Genomic DNA, 19,248 nt, shown 5'->3' on the forward strand with positions numbered 1-19,248 from the left:
TACAGTGACAGTTAAGAATGATACATAAAACATTAAACATTAATAATAAAATGATGATTATTAATTTTATTCCAAAATATCAGTGTATAAATCAAGCTTTGGGATTAAAGGAACAAGCATGTTATTTCAAAAACACACAAATTACACATGGGTAAAACACAATCTATCTCTATAGTGGGAACTGTGACAGTATGTTATTCCCCCCTCCCCCTATCGACCCACACTCACGCATTCTCCAAAGACGCCTGCCTAACAGGATTTTGTAATGCAATTTCTGAAAGAAAATAAAACAGTTTTTATGCCCTTAGAAACTCTTTAATTATGAATGCATGGTGCCTCAATGCTGGTAACCAAACGATAACAAGAACCACTGAGCATTTGGGAGGTTGCCGCAGCACATTAGGCAGATGATTCCAACGCTGATGGGCAAAAAGAGTAAATGCTTAAGCATGAAACTCAGCGGGTTTTACAATTGGAAACTAGTCAACAAGCATCTATGGAGCGAAGGAACTAGGCAACGTTTACGGGCCAAAACCCTTCTTCAGACTGATGGGGGTGGGGGGGAGAAGGAATGAAAAAGGGAGGAGGAGGAGCCCGAGGGCAGGGGGATGGGAGGAGACAGCTCGAGGGTTAAGGAAGGGGAGACAGCAAGGGCTAGCAAAACTGGGAGAATTCAACGTTCATGCCATCCGGACGCAAGAAACCCAGGCGGAATATGAGGTGCTGTTCCTCCAATTTCCGGTGTTGCTCACTCTGGCAATGGAGGAGACCCAGGACAGAGAGGTCGGATTGGGAATGGGAGGGGGAGTTGAAGTGCTGAGCCACCGGGATTTCAGGTAGGTTATTGCGGACTGAGCGGAGGTGTTCGGCGAAACGATCACCCAACCTCCGCTTAGTCTCCCCGATGTAAATCAGCTGACATCTAGAGCAGCGGATGCAGTAGATGAGGTTGGAGGAGATACAGGTGAACCTTTGTCGCACCTGGATCGACTGCTTGGGTCCTTGAATGGAGTCGAGGGGGGAGGTGAAGGGACAGGTGTTGCATTTCTTGCGGTTGCAATGGAAAGTGCCCGGGGAGGGGGTGGTACGGGAGGGAAGGGAAGAATTGACAAGGGAGTTGCAGAGGGAGCGGTCTTTGCGGAAGGCAGACATAGGGGGAGATGGGAAGATGTGGCGAGTGGTGGGGTCACGTTGGAGGTGGCGGAAATGGCGGAGGATTATTTGTTGTATTTGCCGGCTGGTGGGGTGAAAGGTGAGGACCAGAGGGACTCTGCCCTTGTTGCAAGTGCGGGGACGGGGAGAGAGAGCAGTGTTGCGGGGTATGGATGAGACCCTGGTGCGAGCCTCATCTATGGTGGCGGAGGGGAATCCCCGTTCCCTGAAGAACGAGGACATTTCCGATGCCCTGGTGTGGAATGAAGAAGGGTTTCGGCCCGAAACATTGCCTATTTCCTTCGCTCCATAGATGCTGCTGCACCCGTTGAGTTTCTCCAGCATTTTTGTGTACCTTCGATCTTCCAGCATCTGCAGTTCCTTCTTGAACACGATATAACCACTGATCTGTCCTCATAGCCACAATATCTATGCATCCGACCCAGTTAATTTCTTGGTGAGAGCATTGATTAAAAGGAACTCAACATCGTTAGTGTGGTTGAAAATAGTGGCAACGTCGCTGTGTTCCTCTTGTGAGGTGGAAGAACATGGGCTGAGGATATCACTTGACAATCTCCTTGCAGCATTGTCCAGGGCTCTGGGCATTAACGTTAATTTCAATTATTCATGAATGCTTTGTTAGCCACCTTCAACTCTTTGACTCTGCATTTTCTAAATTGTTTCACTTAATTCTGTAAACCTCATGGTTCACCAGACGTTTGTCTTGTTTTATCAGTATAATGGTTGCATCCTCAGACCACTTCTGCTAAATATCCTTCAAACAGCACCTGTGGAAGAAAACCACTGTGCCTGAGTTTCGCATCTCATGACCTTCCGTCCCTGGAAGAGACCTCAGTATTATAATGACGCTTGTGAAAATGTATTCATATTTGAGTTAAGTGATAAAACGCTATTGTGAGATCAACGGATTGTCTTTCCGCTGACTGGTTAGCACGCAGCAAAGGCTTTTCACTGTACCTCAGTACACGTGACAATGCTGCTGTCCTTTTATCGGTGCTCCATTGAGAGCATACTAACATACTGTGTATGCGTGTGGTACACCAGCTGCACAGCGGCTCAGAGGAAAGCGCTCCAGAGGGCCATTGACAACGCCCAGAGGATTGTCGGCTGCCCTCTCCTTACCTTGGAGGACTTACACAGTTCCCGCTGCACCAAAAAATCCCAGAGTATCATAAAGGACATTTCCCACCCCGGACACTCCCTGTTTGAACTGTTGCCGTCAGGCAGACGGTACAGATCTACAAGGACAAGGCCGAACAGACTAAAAAACAGTTTTTACCCCACTGCTATAAAGGCACTAAATGTAGCTGCCAAGGAACGCAGGGGCGATACAGACTAAGGGACTGTGGTACACTGTGAAATCGACAGAAGGATGGAGGGTTGGGTGTTTATGCGTGCTATTTTCGTGATATTTATTTTAGTTGTTTATCTTTTAATATTTTAACTTGGATGTATCGTTAGCTTTTAGAAATGTTTGAATGGTGCATTGACTGGCTGACATTTATAAATTTTGTTGTACATGGTTCATGTTACAATGACAATAAAGAAACTATTCTATTCTATAAAATAAACTGAACTGAATCGCAAGGAATGAATGGTAAAATCATTCTCTTTGTTATGTAGCCTTTAACAGCAAATACACTGTTGATTTTGAGTCTTGGCTGATTAATCCAGATTGCAAGGGACCAGTATCTTTCCACTTCCACTTCCCCATTCTATTATTATAATCAAAACCATATTTAAAAAATAGTTAGCCATCCTGCTGCAACGAGGCAATTGGATTTCATGGTCTAACCTCATTGAAACCCATGTTGTATCTTCCCACAATCAATAGTTTTGCAAGTTTCCATTTAACTACAATTCAAAAAGTTGAGTACACAAGGATCTGCAGATGCAAGAATCATGAGCAATGCCCTAAGTGCTGGAGGAATTCAGCGGGCCAGACAGCATCTGTGGAGGGAATGAACGGGCAATGTTTCGAAGGGTCAAGACCGTTCTTCATTATGAAATGTCATCTGGCCATTTCATTCACAAATGCTGCCTGACATGCTGAGTTCCTCCAACACTTTGGGTTTTGTTAAATAACTTGGATGTCTGTCCAAAAAATTATGGTGAGCCTGGGTCTAACGTAATGTTCCAAATTGCATTAGACATAGGAAATAGGAGCAGGATTAGGACATTCGGCCCTTCGAGCCAGTACCACCATTCCCTTAAGAATATGGTCATGACTGATCATCGAAGTACCCCGTTCCTGCTTTTTCCCCATATCCTTTGATTCTGTTAGCCCTAAGAGCTAAATCTGACATTCTCTTGAAAACATCCAGTGAATTGGCCTCCATTGCAGAGAATTCCACAGATTCACAACTCTCTGGGTGAAAAAGTTTTTCCTCTTCTCAGTCCTAAATGGCCTACCCCTTATTCGTAAACTGTGACCCCTGGTTCTGGACTCCCCCAACATGGGGAACATTTTTCCTGCATCTAGCCTGTCCAATCCCTTAAGAATTTTATATGTTTCTATAAGTTCCCCTCTCCACCCATTACATCATGTTGTGCACCCGTTCAGGATATTCTCATCAAATGAAAGTGTGCCATTTTCCATCGATTTGGTTATAAACCATACAGTAGATCAGGCCATAAGAAATCGGAGTAGGAATTGGTCATGTGGTAGCGAAGTCTACTCTGCCATTCAATTAGATTACTGCTCAGCTTCTAATTCAACATTATTTTTCTCCTCTTATCCTAACCTCTGGAATGTTTAAATGGAGTTTGAAGCTAATAGGAAATGTTTTTTGATTAGGGAACATCTTTTAGAGTATAACCCTTTAAAAATCCACCTGCTGCACATGTGCAGTAATTTAGTAGCATAAAAGACTTTCACCAAGATTACAAAATCCATGTGACATTTTCCTTATGGTGATCATTCTAAAAATATATTAATCTGCTCATAATGATAGAACCTAGATCCAAAGACGTTCTCTTTGCCATCTTCACACTTTTGATTAGGAAGGAACTGCAGGTGCTGGTTTAAACCAAAGATAGGCACAAAAAGCTGGAGTAACTCAGCTGGGTCAGACAGCATCTCTGGGGGAAAGGAATAGGTGATGTTTCGGGTCGAGACCTTTCTTCAGTCTGAAGGAGGGTCTCGACTCTTATGTATGCGTGACTATAAGGAATACATGACGTTTCGAGATATATAAGGGTCGAGACCCTTCTTCAGAAACATCACCTATTCCTTTTCTCCAGAGATGCTGTCTGACCCGCTGAGTTACTCCAGCTTTTTGTGTCTCACTTTTGTTAAACCAGAGTTGAAACTGTTCATATCATTTGGTCTTGTTGGGGAATATTTCTCTGGTGCCTTTCTGTTAAACTAGCTGTGTTTAGACTGTAACATCCTGTATTCATCTACATGTTTTCACTGAAGGTATCTCAGGATGACGGGGCAGCATTGTGGTTGGATGAGATACAAGAAGCAATCCTTTCTGCAAACCAAGACACTGAAGATGCACATTCCTGTGAGTAAAAACATGTGTCTGGAATTTAGAATGGGCATTGTGGGGACAACATTTCACATTTTATTTATACTGCAACAAAAATGCCTATTGTATATGCCTGATGGAATCAAGAGAGAGTTAGATATAGCTAACGGAATCAAGGAATATGGGGAGAAAGCAAGGTTGTGGATGATCATATTGAATGGCGGTGCTGGCTCGAAGGGCTGAATGACCTACTCCTGCGTCTATTTTCCATGTTTCTGTGTAGTAGTGAACCAGATTTCACTCGAACCAGCGCGCGTTTGAACCTCACCTACCCAGGATAACATTCTGCCATCACATAACCTCTTGGGTTCTGCAGGCATATCTGTCTCAGTTATTCTTTGAGGATCACTAGTAGTGCAGGACATCTAGATGTGGGGTATATAAAGCAAGGCCCAGGTGTACAGGCAGGAACTGCAAATGCTAGATTAAACTGAATGTAGAAACAAAAAGCTGGAGTAACTCAGCGGGACAGATAGCATCTCTGGAGAAAAGGAACAGGTGACGATTTGGGTCGAGACCCTTCTTCAGACTGTGAGTTACTCCAGCTTTTTGGGTCTGTCTGTCGGAATTCCTTCCCAGTAATTCCAAGTTTTCATGATGGTCAGAGACATTCGGAGGAAATTGAACAGAAAAATGTAAATAATTAAAATTTAAAATTGAAATAACTTCATACCATACATGCCCCTTTTTCTTTGAGATGCAAGTCAGAGGCACTATTCAAGAGGCAAGTTAAGAACGTTTTATTGTTATATATGTCCCAAAACAAAAAAAAACAAATTTCTTACTTGCATCAGCACGACAGATATGTAAACCTGAGGTTGCACAGTGGTGCAGCGGTAGAGTTGCTGCCTTACAGCGCTAGTGGCCTGGGTACAAACCTTACTACGGGTGCTATCTTTACAGAGTTTATACATTCTCCCTGTGACCACGTGGGTTTTCTCCAGGTGCTCCAGTTTCCTCACACGCACCAAAGACGTGCAGGTTTGTAGGTTAATTGGCTTCTGTGAATTGTCCCTGGTGGGTAGGATAGTACTAGTGTACGGGGTGAATGCTGGTCGGCACGGATTCGGTGGGCCGAAGGTCCTGTTTCCACACTGCATATTTAAGACTGAAGGATAGTAGAATAGTACTCTGGAAACACCATAATAAGAACAAATATATTATCGTGTAAAAAGTCTATGCAGTTCAAGTCAAGTCAAGTCAAGTTTATTTGTCACATACACATACGAGATGTGCAGTGAAATGAAAGTGGCAATGCTCACGGACTTTTGTGCAAAAGACAAACAACAAAACAACAAAAAAAATTATAAACACAATCATAACACACATATTCTTTTACATAATAAATAATGGAAGGAAAAACGTTCAGTAGAGTTAGTCCCTGGTGAGATAGGCGTTTACAGTCCGAATTGCCTCTGGAAAGAAACTCCTTCTCAACCTCTCCGTTCTCACCGCATGGCAACGGAGGCGTTTGCCTGACCGTAGCAGCTGGAACAGTCCGTTGCAGAGGTGGAAGGGGTCTCCCATGATTTTATTTGCTCTGGAGTTGCACCTCCTGTTGTATAGTTCCTGCAGGGGGGCGAGTGAAGTTCCCATAGTGCGTTCAGCCGAACGCACTACTCTCTGCAGAGCCTTCTTGTCCTTGGCAGAGCAATTCCCAAACCAGATGGTAATGTTCCCGGACAAGATGCTTTCCACCGCCGCTGCGTAGAAGCACTGGAGGATCCTCGGAGTGGAGCTTATTTGGAGGTTGAATTCAATTCAATTCAATTCAATTCAATTCAAAGCACTTTATTCGTCCCCGAGGGGCAATTTAAAAAGGCGCATTACAGTAGCTTTTTAAAAAGGGACACAATCAACAAACATAAGCAGCACGCATACTGCACAATCAACCAGCACACGCATTTCACAGACACACTGCACAATCACACATCAACATTCAACACATAGCAATAGTTTTAAAATGCTTTCTAAGTGCTTCAATTAAAAAAGTGCATATAGAAGGTTATTTCATTTCATATGTTCATGAGTCAGTGATCAGCATTAAAAAGCTGGACAGCCCTGGGGATGAAGGTTGCCTTCCTCCTCTGTGTCCGGCAACCCGGACAGCGGAGTCTGCGTCCTGAGGGGAGCCACTCAAACTCAGGAAACAGGATGTGAGAGGGGTCCTGAAGAATCCTGCGTGTTAACTTTAAAGACTGTTGGTCGCATAGGGCAGTGAGAGTTCGGACGGGCTGCTCAATTATTTTTGAGCAGACCTTGACCACATTCAACAGGCGGTTTCTGTTTTGCAGGGTGATGGAGTGGAACCAGCTAGTGAAAGAGAAGGTTATGACATTTTCAATGAATGCGTAGTAGAATGTAGTGAGAATGTCTTTGTTAATCCCAAATGACTTCAGCTTCCTGAGTAGGTACTGTCTCTGATGGCACTTTTTAAGGATTTCCTCTATGTTAGAGGAAAACCTTAGCAGGTTGTCGAAGGCTGTTCCCAGGTATTTGTATACCTCCACTATCTCCACTGGCTCCTGCTGGATGATAGTGGTGGCTGCCTCAGTGTCTAGTAGCCTGATGGGTGTAGGAGAGAAGCTGTTCCTATATCTGGACGTTACAGTTTTCAGGCGCCCATACTTTCTTCCCGAAGGCAGGAATGAAACAAGAGAGTGGCCAGGGTGGCCTGGGTCTCTGATGATGCCGGCTGCCTTTTTGAGGCAGCAACTCCTGTAGATCTCTTCAGTGGTGGGGTGGTCAGTACCAGTGATGGAGTGGACGCTGTTCACCAGTTTTTGCATTGCCATGGTTGGAGTACAGCCCAGAGGCCAGACACAAAGTCGATTTGTTCCTCTGGTTTAGATTGAGTTGAGATGTATGTGTATTTGACCTCTAGTATCTTGCTGACATTCATGTTGTTCTATTGGGGGTGTCTGGAACGCGCTGCTCCACCCACTCAACTCGGGCAGTGGCAAGATCGGGCCCAATGCAAGTGTTAAGCAGCAGGCAGGTGTTCAAAGCCAAATCAAGGGGTGTGCTGTACTGCAAACTCACAAGATCTTAAGTCCTAGGAGCAGAATTAGGCCATATGGTCCATCAAGTCTACTCTGCCATTCAATCATGGCTGATCTACCTCTCCCCCTCAACCCCATTCTCCGGCCTTCCTCCCATAACCCCTGACACCCGTACTAATCAAGAATCTGTCAATCTCCGCCTGAAAAAAGTATCCATTGACTTGGCCTCCAGAGCTGTCTGTGGCAATGAATTCCACAGATTCACCACTTCTCAGGGGTCTATAAACTTACAAAATAAATCCCATATGCTGGAAATCTGAAATTAAACATTCTGGAAGTCTTGAACAGGCCAGGCAGCATTGGTGGAAGTAAAAACAGTCTGTCTTCAGGTTGAAGCCCATTCACCATTTCATCAAAAGTGTTTCCAGCTCTTGTATTTCTATCTCTCAGGAATTTGCTGTTCTTCAGCTATAGCATTTGCTGGTTTGGAAATTCTTATTTACCAGATTCTTCCCGTCTCTGGCACGGCCAGGCAGTGCGTAAAGAGAACGGTATAGAAATATGGAGGAGTAATTGGGAGCAGAAACAGGAAGGCAATGTGTGGAGAAGGGGCCGTTCCGTTTACTTCCTAGCCCTTCACATACTCCCTTTGACCTTTTTGAAGGGAACGGACAAACACCCTGTTCATCTTCATTACAGGAGTCTGCAACGTGCCGTTCCTCTGCGTTTCTGCTTCCTTTGGGAGGACAGACATGTGCTTTGTGTAATGACTGGCTTTAATAACATGTACAGGTCAATGGCTCATGATCCAGATGGTACCAGTTATAGGTTGATTTTGATTTGTCATAGGAATTTAAGTTGATCATCTAATTATGGTGTGACAGTGGGGGGGAGGATAGTTTAGGTTTAGATGTATAATTGTTGTCCCATGCACCGAGGTCTTTTGCATGATCAACTCCAGTAAAGCCAAGTGCAAGTACAACCGGTAGAACTAAGAGAAAAATCCCAGGGCGCAGAATCCTTGAGATGAGATTCCTTGCATTAGATCAGATGGATGTTGACAACATTTAGATAACTTCTGTAGAAGAGCATCGTCATCGGTGGTCACTCGAAACGAGTATGACTGTCCACTTTTGTGAGGATGCCGGTGCGAGACTTTGTTTAACGTGGGGAGACTGGTGCACTGACAGCCACCCCACTGTTCTTGACAGATCTGGGTCAGGTTCCAGTGGCGTGGAGTCCAAGACGACCGGAGACCCTTTTCTGCTGCAGCCTTCATCCGCCTTCCCCGCCGCTGTGACGCTCCACTAAAGTCAGCCATCGTCCTCCGCCTGTTCCACCGTTGAGGTCTTGGTTGGATTGTTCTTTGGCAGGGACCTCCCCCTCGACCTTATCGCCATGGGTGGCCCTACCAGGAGCATAGATAGCTCCAGACGGCATCGCTCTCAGGATCTCAGGTCCACACGAGCTTCTCCACCACGACAAGGTGACAATCCACGGAGACTGTAGAAGAGCAGAGACTATACCACAAAGTAATATTATTCTGTTCACCTCATTTAAAGCTGTTTTAGTTTTAGTATTAGAGACACATGCACTTTGGCCCACCGAGTTCGCAGCGACCAGCCATCCCTCCATATTAACACTATCCTCCTCTAGGGACAATTTCCATTTATACAAAATCTATTAAACTACCAACTTGCACGTCTTTGGCGTGTGGGAGAAAACTGAAGATTTCGGCGAAAACCCACGTAGGTTGCGGCGAGAACGTGCAAACTCCGTGCAAACAGCAGCAGTAGTCAGGATTAAACCTGGGTCTCTGGCTTTGCAAGGCAGATAATCCTGTATGTCTTTGGTGTGTGGGAGGAAACCGGAGCACCTGGAGAAAACCCACGTGGTCACAGGGAGAACGTACAAACTCCGTAAAGACAGCACCCATAGTGCGGTTTGAACCCGAGTCTCTAGCGCTGTAAGGCAGCAACTCTACCGCTGTGCCACCATGCCATGCCGTATTTTATCTGTTTCATTTTGTTTTAAAGGCAAAATGCTCGAGTAACTCAGCAAACCAGGCAGCATCTCTGGAGAACATCACTAGGTGACTTTTCAGGTCAGGACACTTCTTCAAAGTGAGACTTCTTCAGACCAGACTGAAAAAGGGTCTCGACCTGAAAAGCCATCTATTTGTGTTCTGCAGAGAGGCTGCCTGGCGTGCCGAGTGACCGTGTGGGTTTCCCTGGTTTCCTCCCACACCAAAGACGGGCAGGTTTGTAGATTAATTGGCTTCGGTAAAGATTGTAAATTGTCCCTGGTGTGTAGTGTACGGGGATGGCACGTCAGCGAGGACTCGGTGGGACGAAGGGGCTGTTTCCACGCGGTATCTCTAAACTAGGCTTAACCTGGATGCGGTAATACATGGCTGGGCTATTTAATGTCTCTAGCCTGCCAATTTGTGATGCAATTACCCGCTGGATAACCGACTGGTAATGTTAAATGTCCGCCGTGCTTCTCAGCCGTGTATCTCTGGCTTCTTAAACATTGTCTCCATTCTTTATTCCCCCTCTACCCCTCTCCCCACCCCCCTCTTTTGAAGGACTTACCGTACACTGTGCTTTAGCCGTCTTAATTACAGCACCAACCTTCCTGTTCATTGAGGTGTGTGTCTGTATCACCTTGGCTTTGCACTGTGTGAATTTTTTACTGTCTAAAAATTTCACACGGGCTGGTGAGGGAAACGATGTGTGTGTATGTGTGTGTGTTCCACTCTGACAGTTGCCATTCCACTTCCCTGTTTTCCAAGCAACTTGACAGTCGCCGGCAGACCGCTGAAAAAATCGCCTAAGTGGGACAGGCCGGTGAGGGGTAACTTTTTCACACAAAAGGTGGTGGGTGTATGGAACAAGCTGTCAGAGGAGATAGTTGAGGCAGGTACTATCCCAACTGCTTAAGAAACAATTAGACAGGTACATGGAAAGGACAGGTTTGGAGGGATATGGACCAGGCGCAGTCAGGTGGGTCTAGTGTAGCTGGGACATGTTGGCCGGTGTGGACAAGTTGGGCTGAAGGGCCTGTTTCCACACTGTATCACTCTATAACTCTTTGTATTTGATCATTGTGGACGGTTTGATTGTAATCATGCATTGTCTTTGCCCTGACTAGATAGCATGCAAAAAAAGCCTTTCACTGTATCTCAGTACACTTGACAATAAACTAAACTAATGAGCCGAACATCTAATTCTGACTTTAAGGAATGAATGAATGCTGAATTCTGACCTACAACTGTGTTTAAGAAGGAACTGCAGGTGCTGGAAAATCGAAGGTACACAAAAATGCTGGAGAAACTCAGCGGGTGCAGCAGCATCTATGGAGCGAACGAAATAGGCTATAACTCTGACCTACACTTAGAACAAAAAACAGATGGTGAGATTTTATTTTCATTTTGAATTATATAATGTAGCTCATCATTTCTTTCTCCTTTGCTTCTCTTTCAGTGGCCATCGCAGTGTCCGAGATCAACTCAGCAATAGAGAATGGGGATTCACAGCAGACGCTTGCTGCGATGCAGTCTTCAAATGCCGTCACGAGAGGAGTTGTACCAGAATGTGCCGATACTTATCAGAATGAACTCTTTGAGGCAAAGAAGCAAAAGACTGGAGAAGGTATGAAGTGCATGACTTACTGCAACTTTCCCTACGATGGCATTGGGAAGCTAGGAGGAAGAATCATTTAAGATTGACGCAAAATGTTGGAGTAACTCAGGCAGGCAGCATCTCTGGATAGAAGGAATGGGCAATGTTTCGGGTCGGGACCCTTCTTCAGACTGAATAAGACAGTCTTAAGAAAGGTCTCGACCCGAAATGTCACTGGCCAAACTTTGGCAAGTACAATCTCAAGTGGAGCATCAGGTTAGAACATCTGCAAACAGCTCCGGACCTTGTCTTGAATTCACATGGTGAAGATGATGAGGGTAAAATTTCTCCAGCTTTCTCTGCAGGTTTTCTTTTCAACCTGGATTAGATGCTTTCAAGAGAGAGCTAGGTAGGGCTTTTAAAAATAGCAGAATCAGGGGATATGGGGAGAAGGCAGGAACGGGGCACTGATTGGGGATGATCAGCCATGATCACATTGAATGACGGTGCTGGCTCGAAGGGGCGAATGGCCTACTCCTGCACCTATTGTCTATTGTCTATTGTGACATGGAAGCTGTACTCTTAAATGAATGAATCCGTTTATTGGCCAAGTATGTACACATACAAGGAATTTGCCTTGGTGCTCCGCTCGCAAGTACCAACACAACATACAGTAAACAATTAAGAATAAAACATAAAACATGAAAACATTAGGAATAAAACATTATAGTTTAAACATATGAATGAAATAAAATACCAGAGCAAAAGGAGGCTACAGACTTTTGGTTGTTGAGTAGAGCTACTACTCGTGGAAAAAAGCCGTTTTATGTCTGGCTGTGGCAGCTTTGACAATCCGGAGTCGCCTTCCAGAGGGAAGTGATTCAAAGAGTTTGTGGTCAGGGTGAGAAGGATCAGAGATGATCTTGCCGCTCACTTCCTGGCCCTTGCAGTGTACTGTCCGTCACTGGGGTGAAGGTTGCATTGACCTCTGCCCATTTAGACTGCTACTTTAACCATTGGATCATTCTACTTCATTAGTTGATGTTATATTCCAAAACACACCTGGAGCTGCTCCTTCAACAGCCTCTTGCATTTTGGAGCCATTTTACAATCACCACACATGATCTTGAATGTACACGCTGGTTATTGCTCCTTGGTGTACTGGTGGAAAGAGAGACAATTAATTCCCAGAGGGAATAACAGCTGGATTAACTCAGCAGGTCAGTCAGCAGCTCTGGAGACAGGCAGCGTCACTGCACCCGAGGGACTCCAGTGAATTGACTTAATTTTAAGAAAAACAAAGATAAGATTCTGGCATTTTAGCTCGGAAAATGAATAACTAAAACTTGCTGAAGATAGACACAAAGTGCTGGAGTAACGCCCATGTCCCACTTAGGAAACCTGAACGGAAACCTCTGGAGACTTTGCGCCCCACCCAAGGTTTCCGTGCGGTTCCCAGAGGTTGCAGGTGGTTGCCGGAGGTTGCAGGTAGTGGAAGCAGGTAGAGAGACTGACAAAAACCTCCGGGAAACGCACGGAAACCTTGGGTGGGGCGCAAGGTCTCCAGAGGTTTCCGTTCAGGTTTCCTAAGTGGGACAGGGGCATTACGCAGTGGGTCAGGCAGCATTTCTAGAGAAAATAAGACGGGTAACGTTTCAGGTCAGAACCCTTCTTTAAACCAAAGAAGGGTTCGACCCATCGTTTTTCGCTAGAGATGGGCGGCACAGTGTCACAGCAGCAGAGCCAGTGCTTTACAGTGCCAAAGACCCGGGTTTGATCCTGACTATGGGTGCTGTCTGTATGGAGTCTGTACAGTCTCCCTGTGATCTGATTGGGTTTTCTCCGAGATCTTCGGTCTCCTCCAACACTCCAAAGACGTACAGGTTTGTAGGTGAATCGGCTTGGTATAAATGTAAATTGTCCCTAGTGCGTAGGATAACGTTAATGTGCTGGATCGCTGGTCTCTAAACTCAGCTAAACAAAAGATGCTGCCTAACCCGTTGAGTTACTCCAGAACGTTGTATCCATCTTCGGTCTAAAACTAGCATCTGCAGTTCTTTCTTATAAATAAACCTTGCTGCTTAGTAATACCAATAGCTGGCGTTTGCTTGTTTAATTTTCAAGACCACTGTATTGCAATGTTGGAAAATTAAATTAACAAAAAGTCCCAGCGAAAAATATTTCCTACAGCAAGAAGCTTTGTCAGTGTTGATGTGATGGTTTTCATATTTAACTTATAGATTGACTTGTAGTTTGCTTTGAGTGGAGTTTGGGGAGGAAAGTGACTTGCAGCCAAAACTCTCCTGAGCATCGTAAATGGCAGTAACTACTTTGTATTATCTACCCTTCTCCCCCGGTCAACATGTCTCTCGAAGTCACAAATGGATACAGTTCCTCAGTTCAATGACACCTCCATTTGGAAACGCTACACAGGAATGCTAACGTGACGTTGTCTTTTGTATCGTTCATGCGCAGGACCAAATGGAAGTCTTTGGGTTATTCACAAGATAAAGGACAAGTATGAGTATTACCACAACCTGGAAACGGCAGAAGGCACGTGGGAAAAGCCAGAGTCCATTGTACAAAACAACACCCAGCTTAGTAGAGAAGAAATTCAGGTATTTTCTGCCGTCTGTGAAACTTTTTATACTTGATATAAGTACCTGCTAACAACTAGTTTGTGTTTAGTTTCCCCTGACTCCCAGCCTAAAGAAGGATCTCTAACGGAAACGTCACCTATTCCTTTTCTCCAGAGATGCTGTCTGACCCAGCCTTTTGTTGCCTATCTCGAGTTTAGTTTATTGTCGCGTGTACTGAGATACAGTGAGAAGCTTTTTGTTGCGTGCTAACCAGTCAGCGGAAAGACAATCCATGATTACAATCGAGTTCTCCACTGTGCAAAGACACACGGTAAAGGGAATAATGTTTAGTGGAAGTTAAAGTCTAGTAAATCCGGTCAAAGATAGTCCGAGGGTCCCCAATGAGGTTGTTGGTAGCTCAGGACTGCTCTCTAGGCGTTGGTAGGATGGTTCGGTCGCCTGACAACCGCGTTTGAGCAGTCCCTACCTGAGCACACTTGTTGCTGTGCTGGCAGGCTGTGTGAGCTGACTATCCAAACATCATGTGTACCTAGGGAGAGTGAAATTATCTTTGCATACTATGCACAAAGTACACAAAGTCGCCACATATCTGGCGCGACAAAGTTACAAATTACTCAATAATGGTCGCGGCAGCCCCAACATCCTCCCCACCCAGTCTCGGCACTCCAACCCCAAAACCCCAACCCCTCCTCCTGCCGGGTCCCCTTGTGTCCTCTGCGGTCCTGCTCTTAGCCCCCTCCTCCCACCCCTCTTCCCTCCGCCATGTCCCCCTTTTTTTAGCAATGTTACAAAATTTTGAGATTTTAAAAATCAAGTCTGCAATTTATCCCATCAGATAAAGCATAACAATAAGTTTAATTTGACACCAAATTCACTTTCATATCTCAAGTATTAAAAAAGTTATGGCCATTTTCATACTCGGAAATTAGCATCTTGTTCCCTATTGATTTTCAATGGACATTACAAAAAAGCTGTGATCTTGAATAGTCAAAAGCCCATTTCTTAAGGAAAGATTAACATTTTTAAATAGCCTAAGTGTCCAAAGATTATTCACAAATAATTCACAATATAACATGATTTTTATATCTAATTTACATTAATTTATAGGCCAAATGGAAGGAATTTAGTGTTCAATTGCTGTAAATAAATGCCCATTTAAATCGGCTTTCTAGTGGGTTCATGTGAACGCGCTGGTTTAGAACGTTGACATCGCGCTGGATTAGTGCCCTCAAATGCTGAGAAAAATACTGCGGGATATAAAAAGCCCAAAATGAACTACTCGCTATAGATAACTTGATATATAGGGTTATATATATGCCCCATTTAATGTAAAAATAAGGTACATACCTTTAATTGTTTGCTTTATAAAACCCTGGGGCTGCGAGAGGTTGCGGAATGAGACAGTAATTTTAAAACTATTATAACTATATTATCGAGGCCTATAAAACTAATAATACCTTTTGCGACCGGGTCTTGCAGCGATTTTTCGTTAATGATTTACTAGGCTGAACATCTGCGATTAGTACAGCCTAGTAAAAATCGCGTTTTAAACCCGCCCCCTCCAAACAGCGCCAAAATCGCCGACATGGCTGTGGGCAGATTCCCAATGACGATTCAGGTAGGTTTTGTAACATACCTACTTTGTTCTCTGCAGTTCCCCTCTTAACCACCTCCCCTCGGCCACATCCTCCTTTGTCCTCTGCAGTCTCCCTCTTCCCACCCGCCAGCCCCGTTCCCACCTCCAAGTCCCCATTGTTCTCTGTGCCCCCCCCCATTATTCTCTGTGCCCCCCCATTGTTCTCTGTGCCCCGCCCCTTGTTCTCTCTGTGGCCCTTCCATTTTTCTCTGCGGTTGTGCCCTCCCTTTTCTCTCTGTGCCCCCCCATTGTTCTATGTGCCCCCCCATTGTTCTATGTGCCCCCCCATTGTTCCCTGTGCCCCCTATTGTTCTCAGTGCCCCCCCCATTGTTCTCTGTGTGCCCCGCCCATTGTTCTCTGTGTGGCCCTTCCATTGTTCTCTGCGGTTCTGCCCTCATTGTTCTCTCTGTGCCCCCCCATTGTTCTCTGTGCCCCCAATAGCGTTTAAATAATTTAAGTTTTGAAATTATTCAAATAGCGTTGAATAATTTCAAAACTTAAATTATTTAAATGAAACTTAAATGACACAGAGGTCTCTTTACCACAAGCCCAAGCTTCTCTCTCTCTAAAATTACATTAAAACTACAAGATTTAGAAAACTGCAGAATAATAAGATTAAAACAAGAGCTTACCAGTTCGAAGTTTGATCTGTATTTTATGAGGAGTTACGATGAGGGATTACGTGAAGAACCCGTCCAGCACGCATGCGCGACATACTTCAAAGCAGCGGTGTGGAATCACAGACAGACACAGTTATTGAAATAAACATAGTAAAGAAAAGGAGAACTTAAATACCAGTTGATTTCTATAATTGAGGGTGGGAGCGGAGGGCACGTAATCCCTCATCGTAACTCCTCATAAAATACAGATCAAACTTCGAACTGGTAAGTTCTCATTTAATCTTACTACTTTACTTCGGAGTCACGTGAGTGACTACGTGAAGATTTCAAAGCTCTGTGATTTCAAACCGTGTAACAGTTCATACTTCACTCACTGCCGAAGTCATTCGAGGGAGGAAGTATGTTATCGTAATCAACCATGAATTTGTTTGTAAAACAATAATGGTGTTTAGTAAACAATAACAAAACCAAAATGCTCCCCCGGGCTTAAATTATATATCTGCAGATTCTAACACTTTTTCTGCAAACGATACAGGTTCTGCCAGCGGCTTATTATTAAATGTTTGGAACGTTTTCTCCCTAGACCAGGATGTGGTCCATAGGCACGTCCATCCTCTTAGCCGCCGATGTGGATGCTGCCCTGGTGGAGTGAGATGTATACACGTTAGCATTTACTCCAGCAGCTCCCAGTACCTGCTTGAGCCATCTTGAGATAGTTTGGCTCGTCACCCGACCATGAGGTTTCTTTTGGCTGACCCATAAGGCTTTTTCTCTCCCTTGGGGATTTCTTGTTGTGTCGATGTAATTTAGTAACTGGGTCATGACACATAACCGTGGTTCAGGTGGGTATGCCTGGAATTCCATGACTGGACCTGATGTTCCTGGTCTGCTCTGTTTGACCAGCCCCTGAATGAGACACGGTCTGGTATTATGACCATATTGTCCAATTGTAGTAGATGGAGGGACTGGACTCTTTGTGCTGAGACAAGTGCCATCAGCACGACCGTCTTCAGGGTTAGCTGTTCCTGGGTGAGGGACCTGGCTGGTGACCATCCCCTTAGGTATGTCAGGACCACACTGACATCCCAGATTTGGGTGTATCTAGGTCTGGGGGGATTAGAGTTGAATATACCTCTCATGAGTTTGATCACCAGTGGGTGAGACCCTATGGCATCTTGTCCTGGTGTCTGAATTAAGTAGGCTGACAGAGCACTTCTGGCTGTGTTAATGGTGCTGTAGCTGAGTCCTTCATTGTGGTGAAGGCCTGCCAGGGACTCCAGTACATTGGTTATTGTAGTAGTTGAATATGTAGTTCCTGTATTCGAACAGTATCTTTCCCACTTCCTGATGTTCGACAAGTATTGTTTTCTTGTGGACATGTGGTGGGACGCTGTCATCGTGTTGATAATGCTGTCTGACAATCCCAGGCCCAGCAGTGGTCTTTTCATAATCTGCAACCCAGTAGTTTAATTTTATCGTGGCATGGGTGGCTTATGCCTGATACTGGGAAAGGTTATTGGGGTTTCGATGACCATGTCGAGGACCACTGGGAACCATGGCTGTGTGGGCCAGTCGGGTACTATCAAAATACCTGAAGCAGAGTCCATCTGTATTTTGCGTAGTACCCGACTGATGAGGCAGAAGGGAGGAAAAGTGTAAAAGAAGAATTTTCCCCAGTCCAGCGCGAATGCATCTATCGCTGCTGCCTCAGGGTCTGGTTCCCAAGCGACATACACTGGTACCTCGTGATTTAGTCTGGATGCAAACAGATCGATATCTGGCGTGCCATATTGCTTGATAATTTTTAGCAAATACTTTGGGGTTTAACATCCATTCGGTGTTGTCATTAAATATGCGTGACCTGGTGTCTGCCGCTGTATTTAGCTTACCTGGTAGGTAAGTTGCTGATAGCCAAATATGTCTATCGACATACCATTACCAGATTGTGTTGACCAAATTGTCACATGATATTGATTTTATTCCGCCCATATGGTTAATATAGGCCACCACCGTGGTATTATCTATTTGTAAACGAAAATGCAAGTGGTGCAAATTCGTAGAATATGCTTTTAAACCATAAAATGCACCCAATATATCCAGATAATTTATGCCCAGTGTCTGTAGTAAAGATGACTCTAGATTAGTCCATCTACCACCTGTGCTGGATATGGTATTAGTTGCTCCCCAGCCTTGAGCACTGGCATCTGTTTGTATAATTAACGTTGGGTTATTGATGACGATAGGGCTGGAACTATGCCAAACATTCCCTACCCACCATTGTAATTAAGACATTGCTTCATTGGGCAATTTCATGATTCGGTCAAAGTGACCTGCATGTCTTTTTAGTGCCTGCACTTTTGCTCTTTGTAGGTTTTGATAGTGCAGAGGTCCAAATTGTGTAGCTGGAAATGCTGCTACTATTTTGCCAATTACTCTTGCCACTTGTCGAATGGTTGGTCAATCGTTGACCATTAAACTGTTACATGTTTGTGCCAATTCTGCTGCTTTATCTTTTGGCTACGTTACAGACATGTGGGCTGAGTTAATTGTGAATCCCAGACAGTCCATAGTTGTGGATGGCTTCAACTTAGATTTATCTGGATGTAGACAAATCCCAAGGTTTCAAACAATTGTTTGGTGGCTGACACAGCTGATTTGGCCAATTCCATGGTTTTGCCTAATATCAAGATATGCCATGACAATATGTTTCTGTTTTCTTAATATTGCCAAGGCTGGTTTTAGAATCTTGGTAAATAATTAGGCAACGCTTTAAACTGCCATAGTTGCCCCATCCGGGTAAATTTCAGGTATCTGCGATGATCCTTTTGAATGGGTACTGAATAGTAGGCATCCTTTAAGTCGATGCTTGCCATAAAGTCCTTTGGATATCAATTGTTTTTCAGTTACAAATGTTTCGATTTTGAAATGTATATACTTAACAAACGTATTTAGTGAGGCCAAGTCAACAATGATGCGTCATCCACCATCTTTTTTAGTTTTAGCAAATATATTTGAGACAAATTCCAAAGGTTCATGTTTGGATTTCTCAATGATACC

General features: G+C 44.5%; 1 protein-coding gene across 1 annotated transcript in view; it reads left to right on the forward strand.

Annotated features, from left to right (window-relative positions):
* iqgap2 (IQ motif containing GTPase activating protein 2) overlaps positions 1-19,248 on the forward strand; it is a 320,956-nt gene that overhangs the window by 214,437 nt on the left and 87,271 nt on the right. The window contains exons 16-18 of the mRNA XM_055631389.1: positions 4,595-4,685; positions 11,197-11,364; positions 13,810-13,952. Coding sequence (XP_055487364.1) covers positions 4,595-4,685; positions 11,197-11,364; positions 13,810-13,952 — 402 coding nt within the window. The remainder of the gene's footprint in view (positions 1-4,594; positions 4,686-11,196; positions 11,365-13,809; positions 13,953-19,248) is intronic.

Source organism: Leucoraja erinacea, chromosome 3 (assembly GCF_028641065.1).
Source record: "Leucoraja erinacea ecotype New England chromosome 3, Leri_hhj_1, whole genome shotgun sequence".
NCBI classification, from domain to species: Eukaryota; Metazoa; Chordata; class Chondrichthyes; order Rajiformes; family Rajidae; genus Leucoraja; species Leucoraja erinaceus.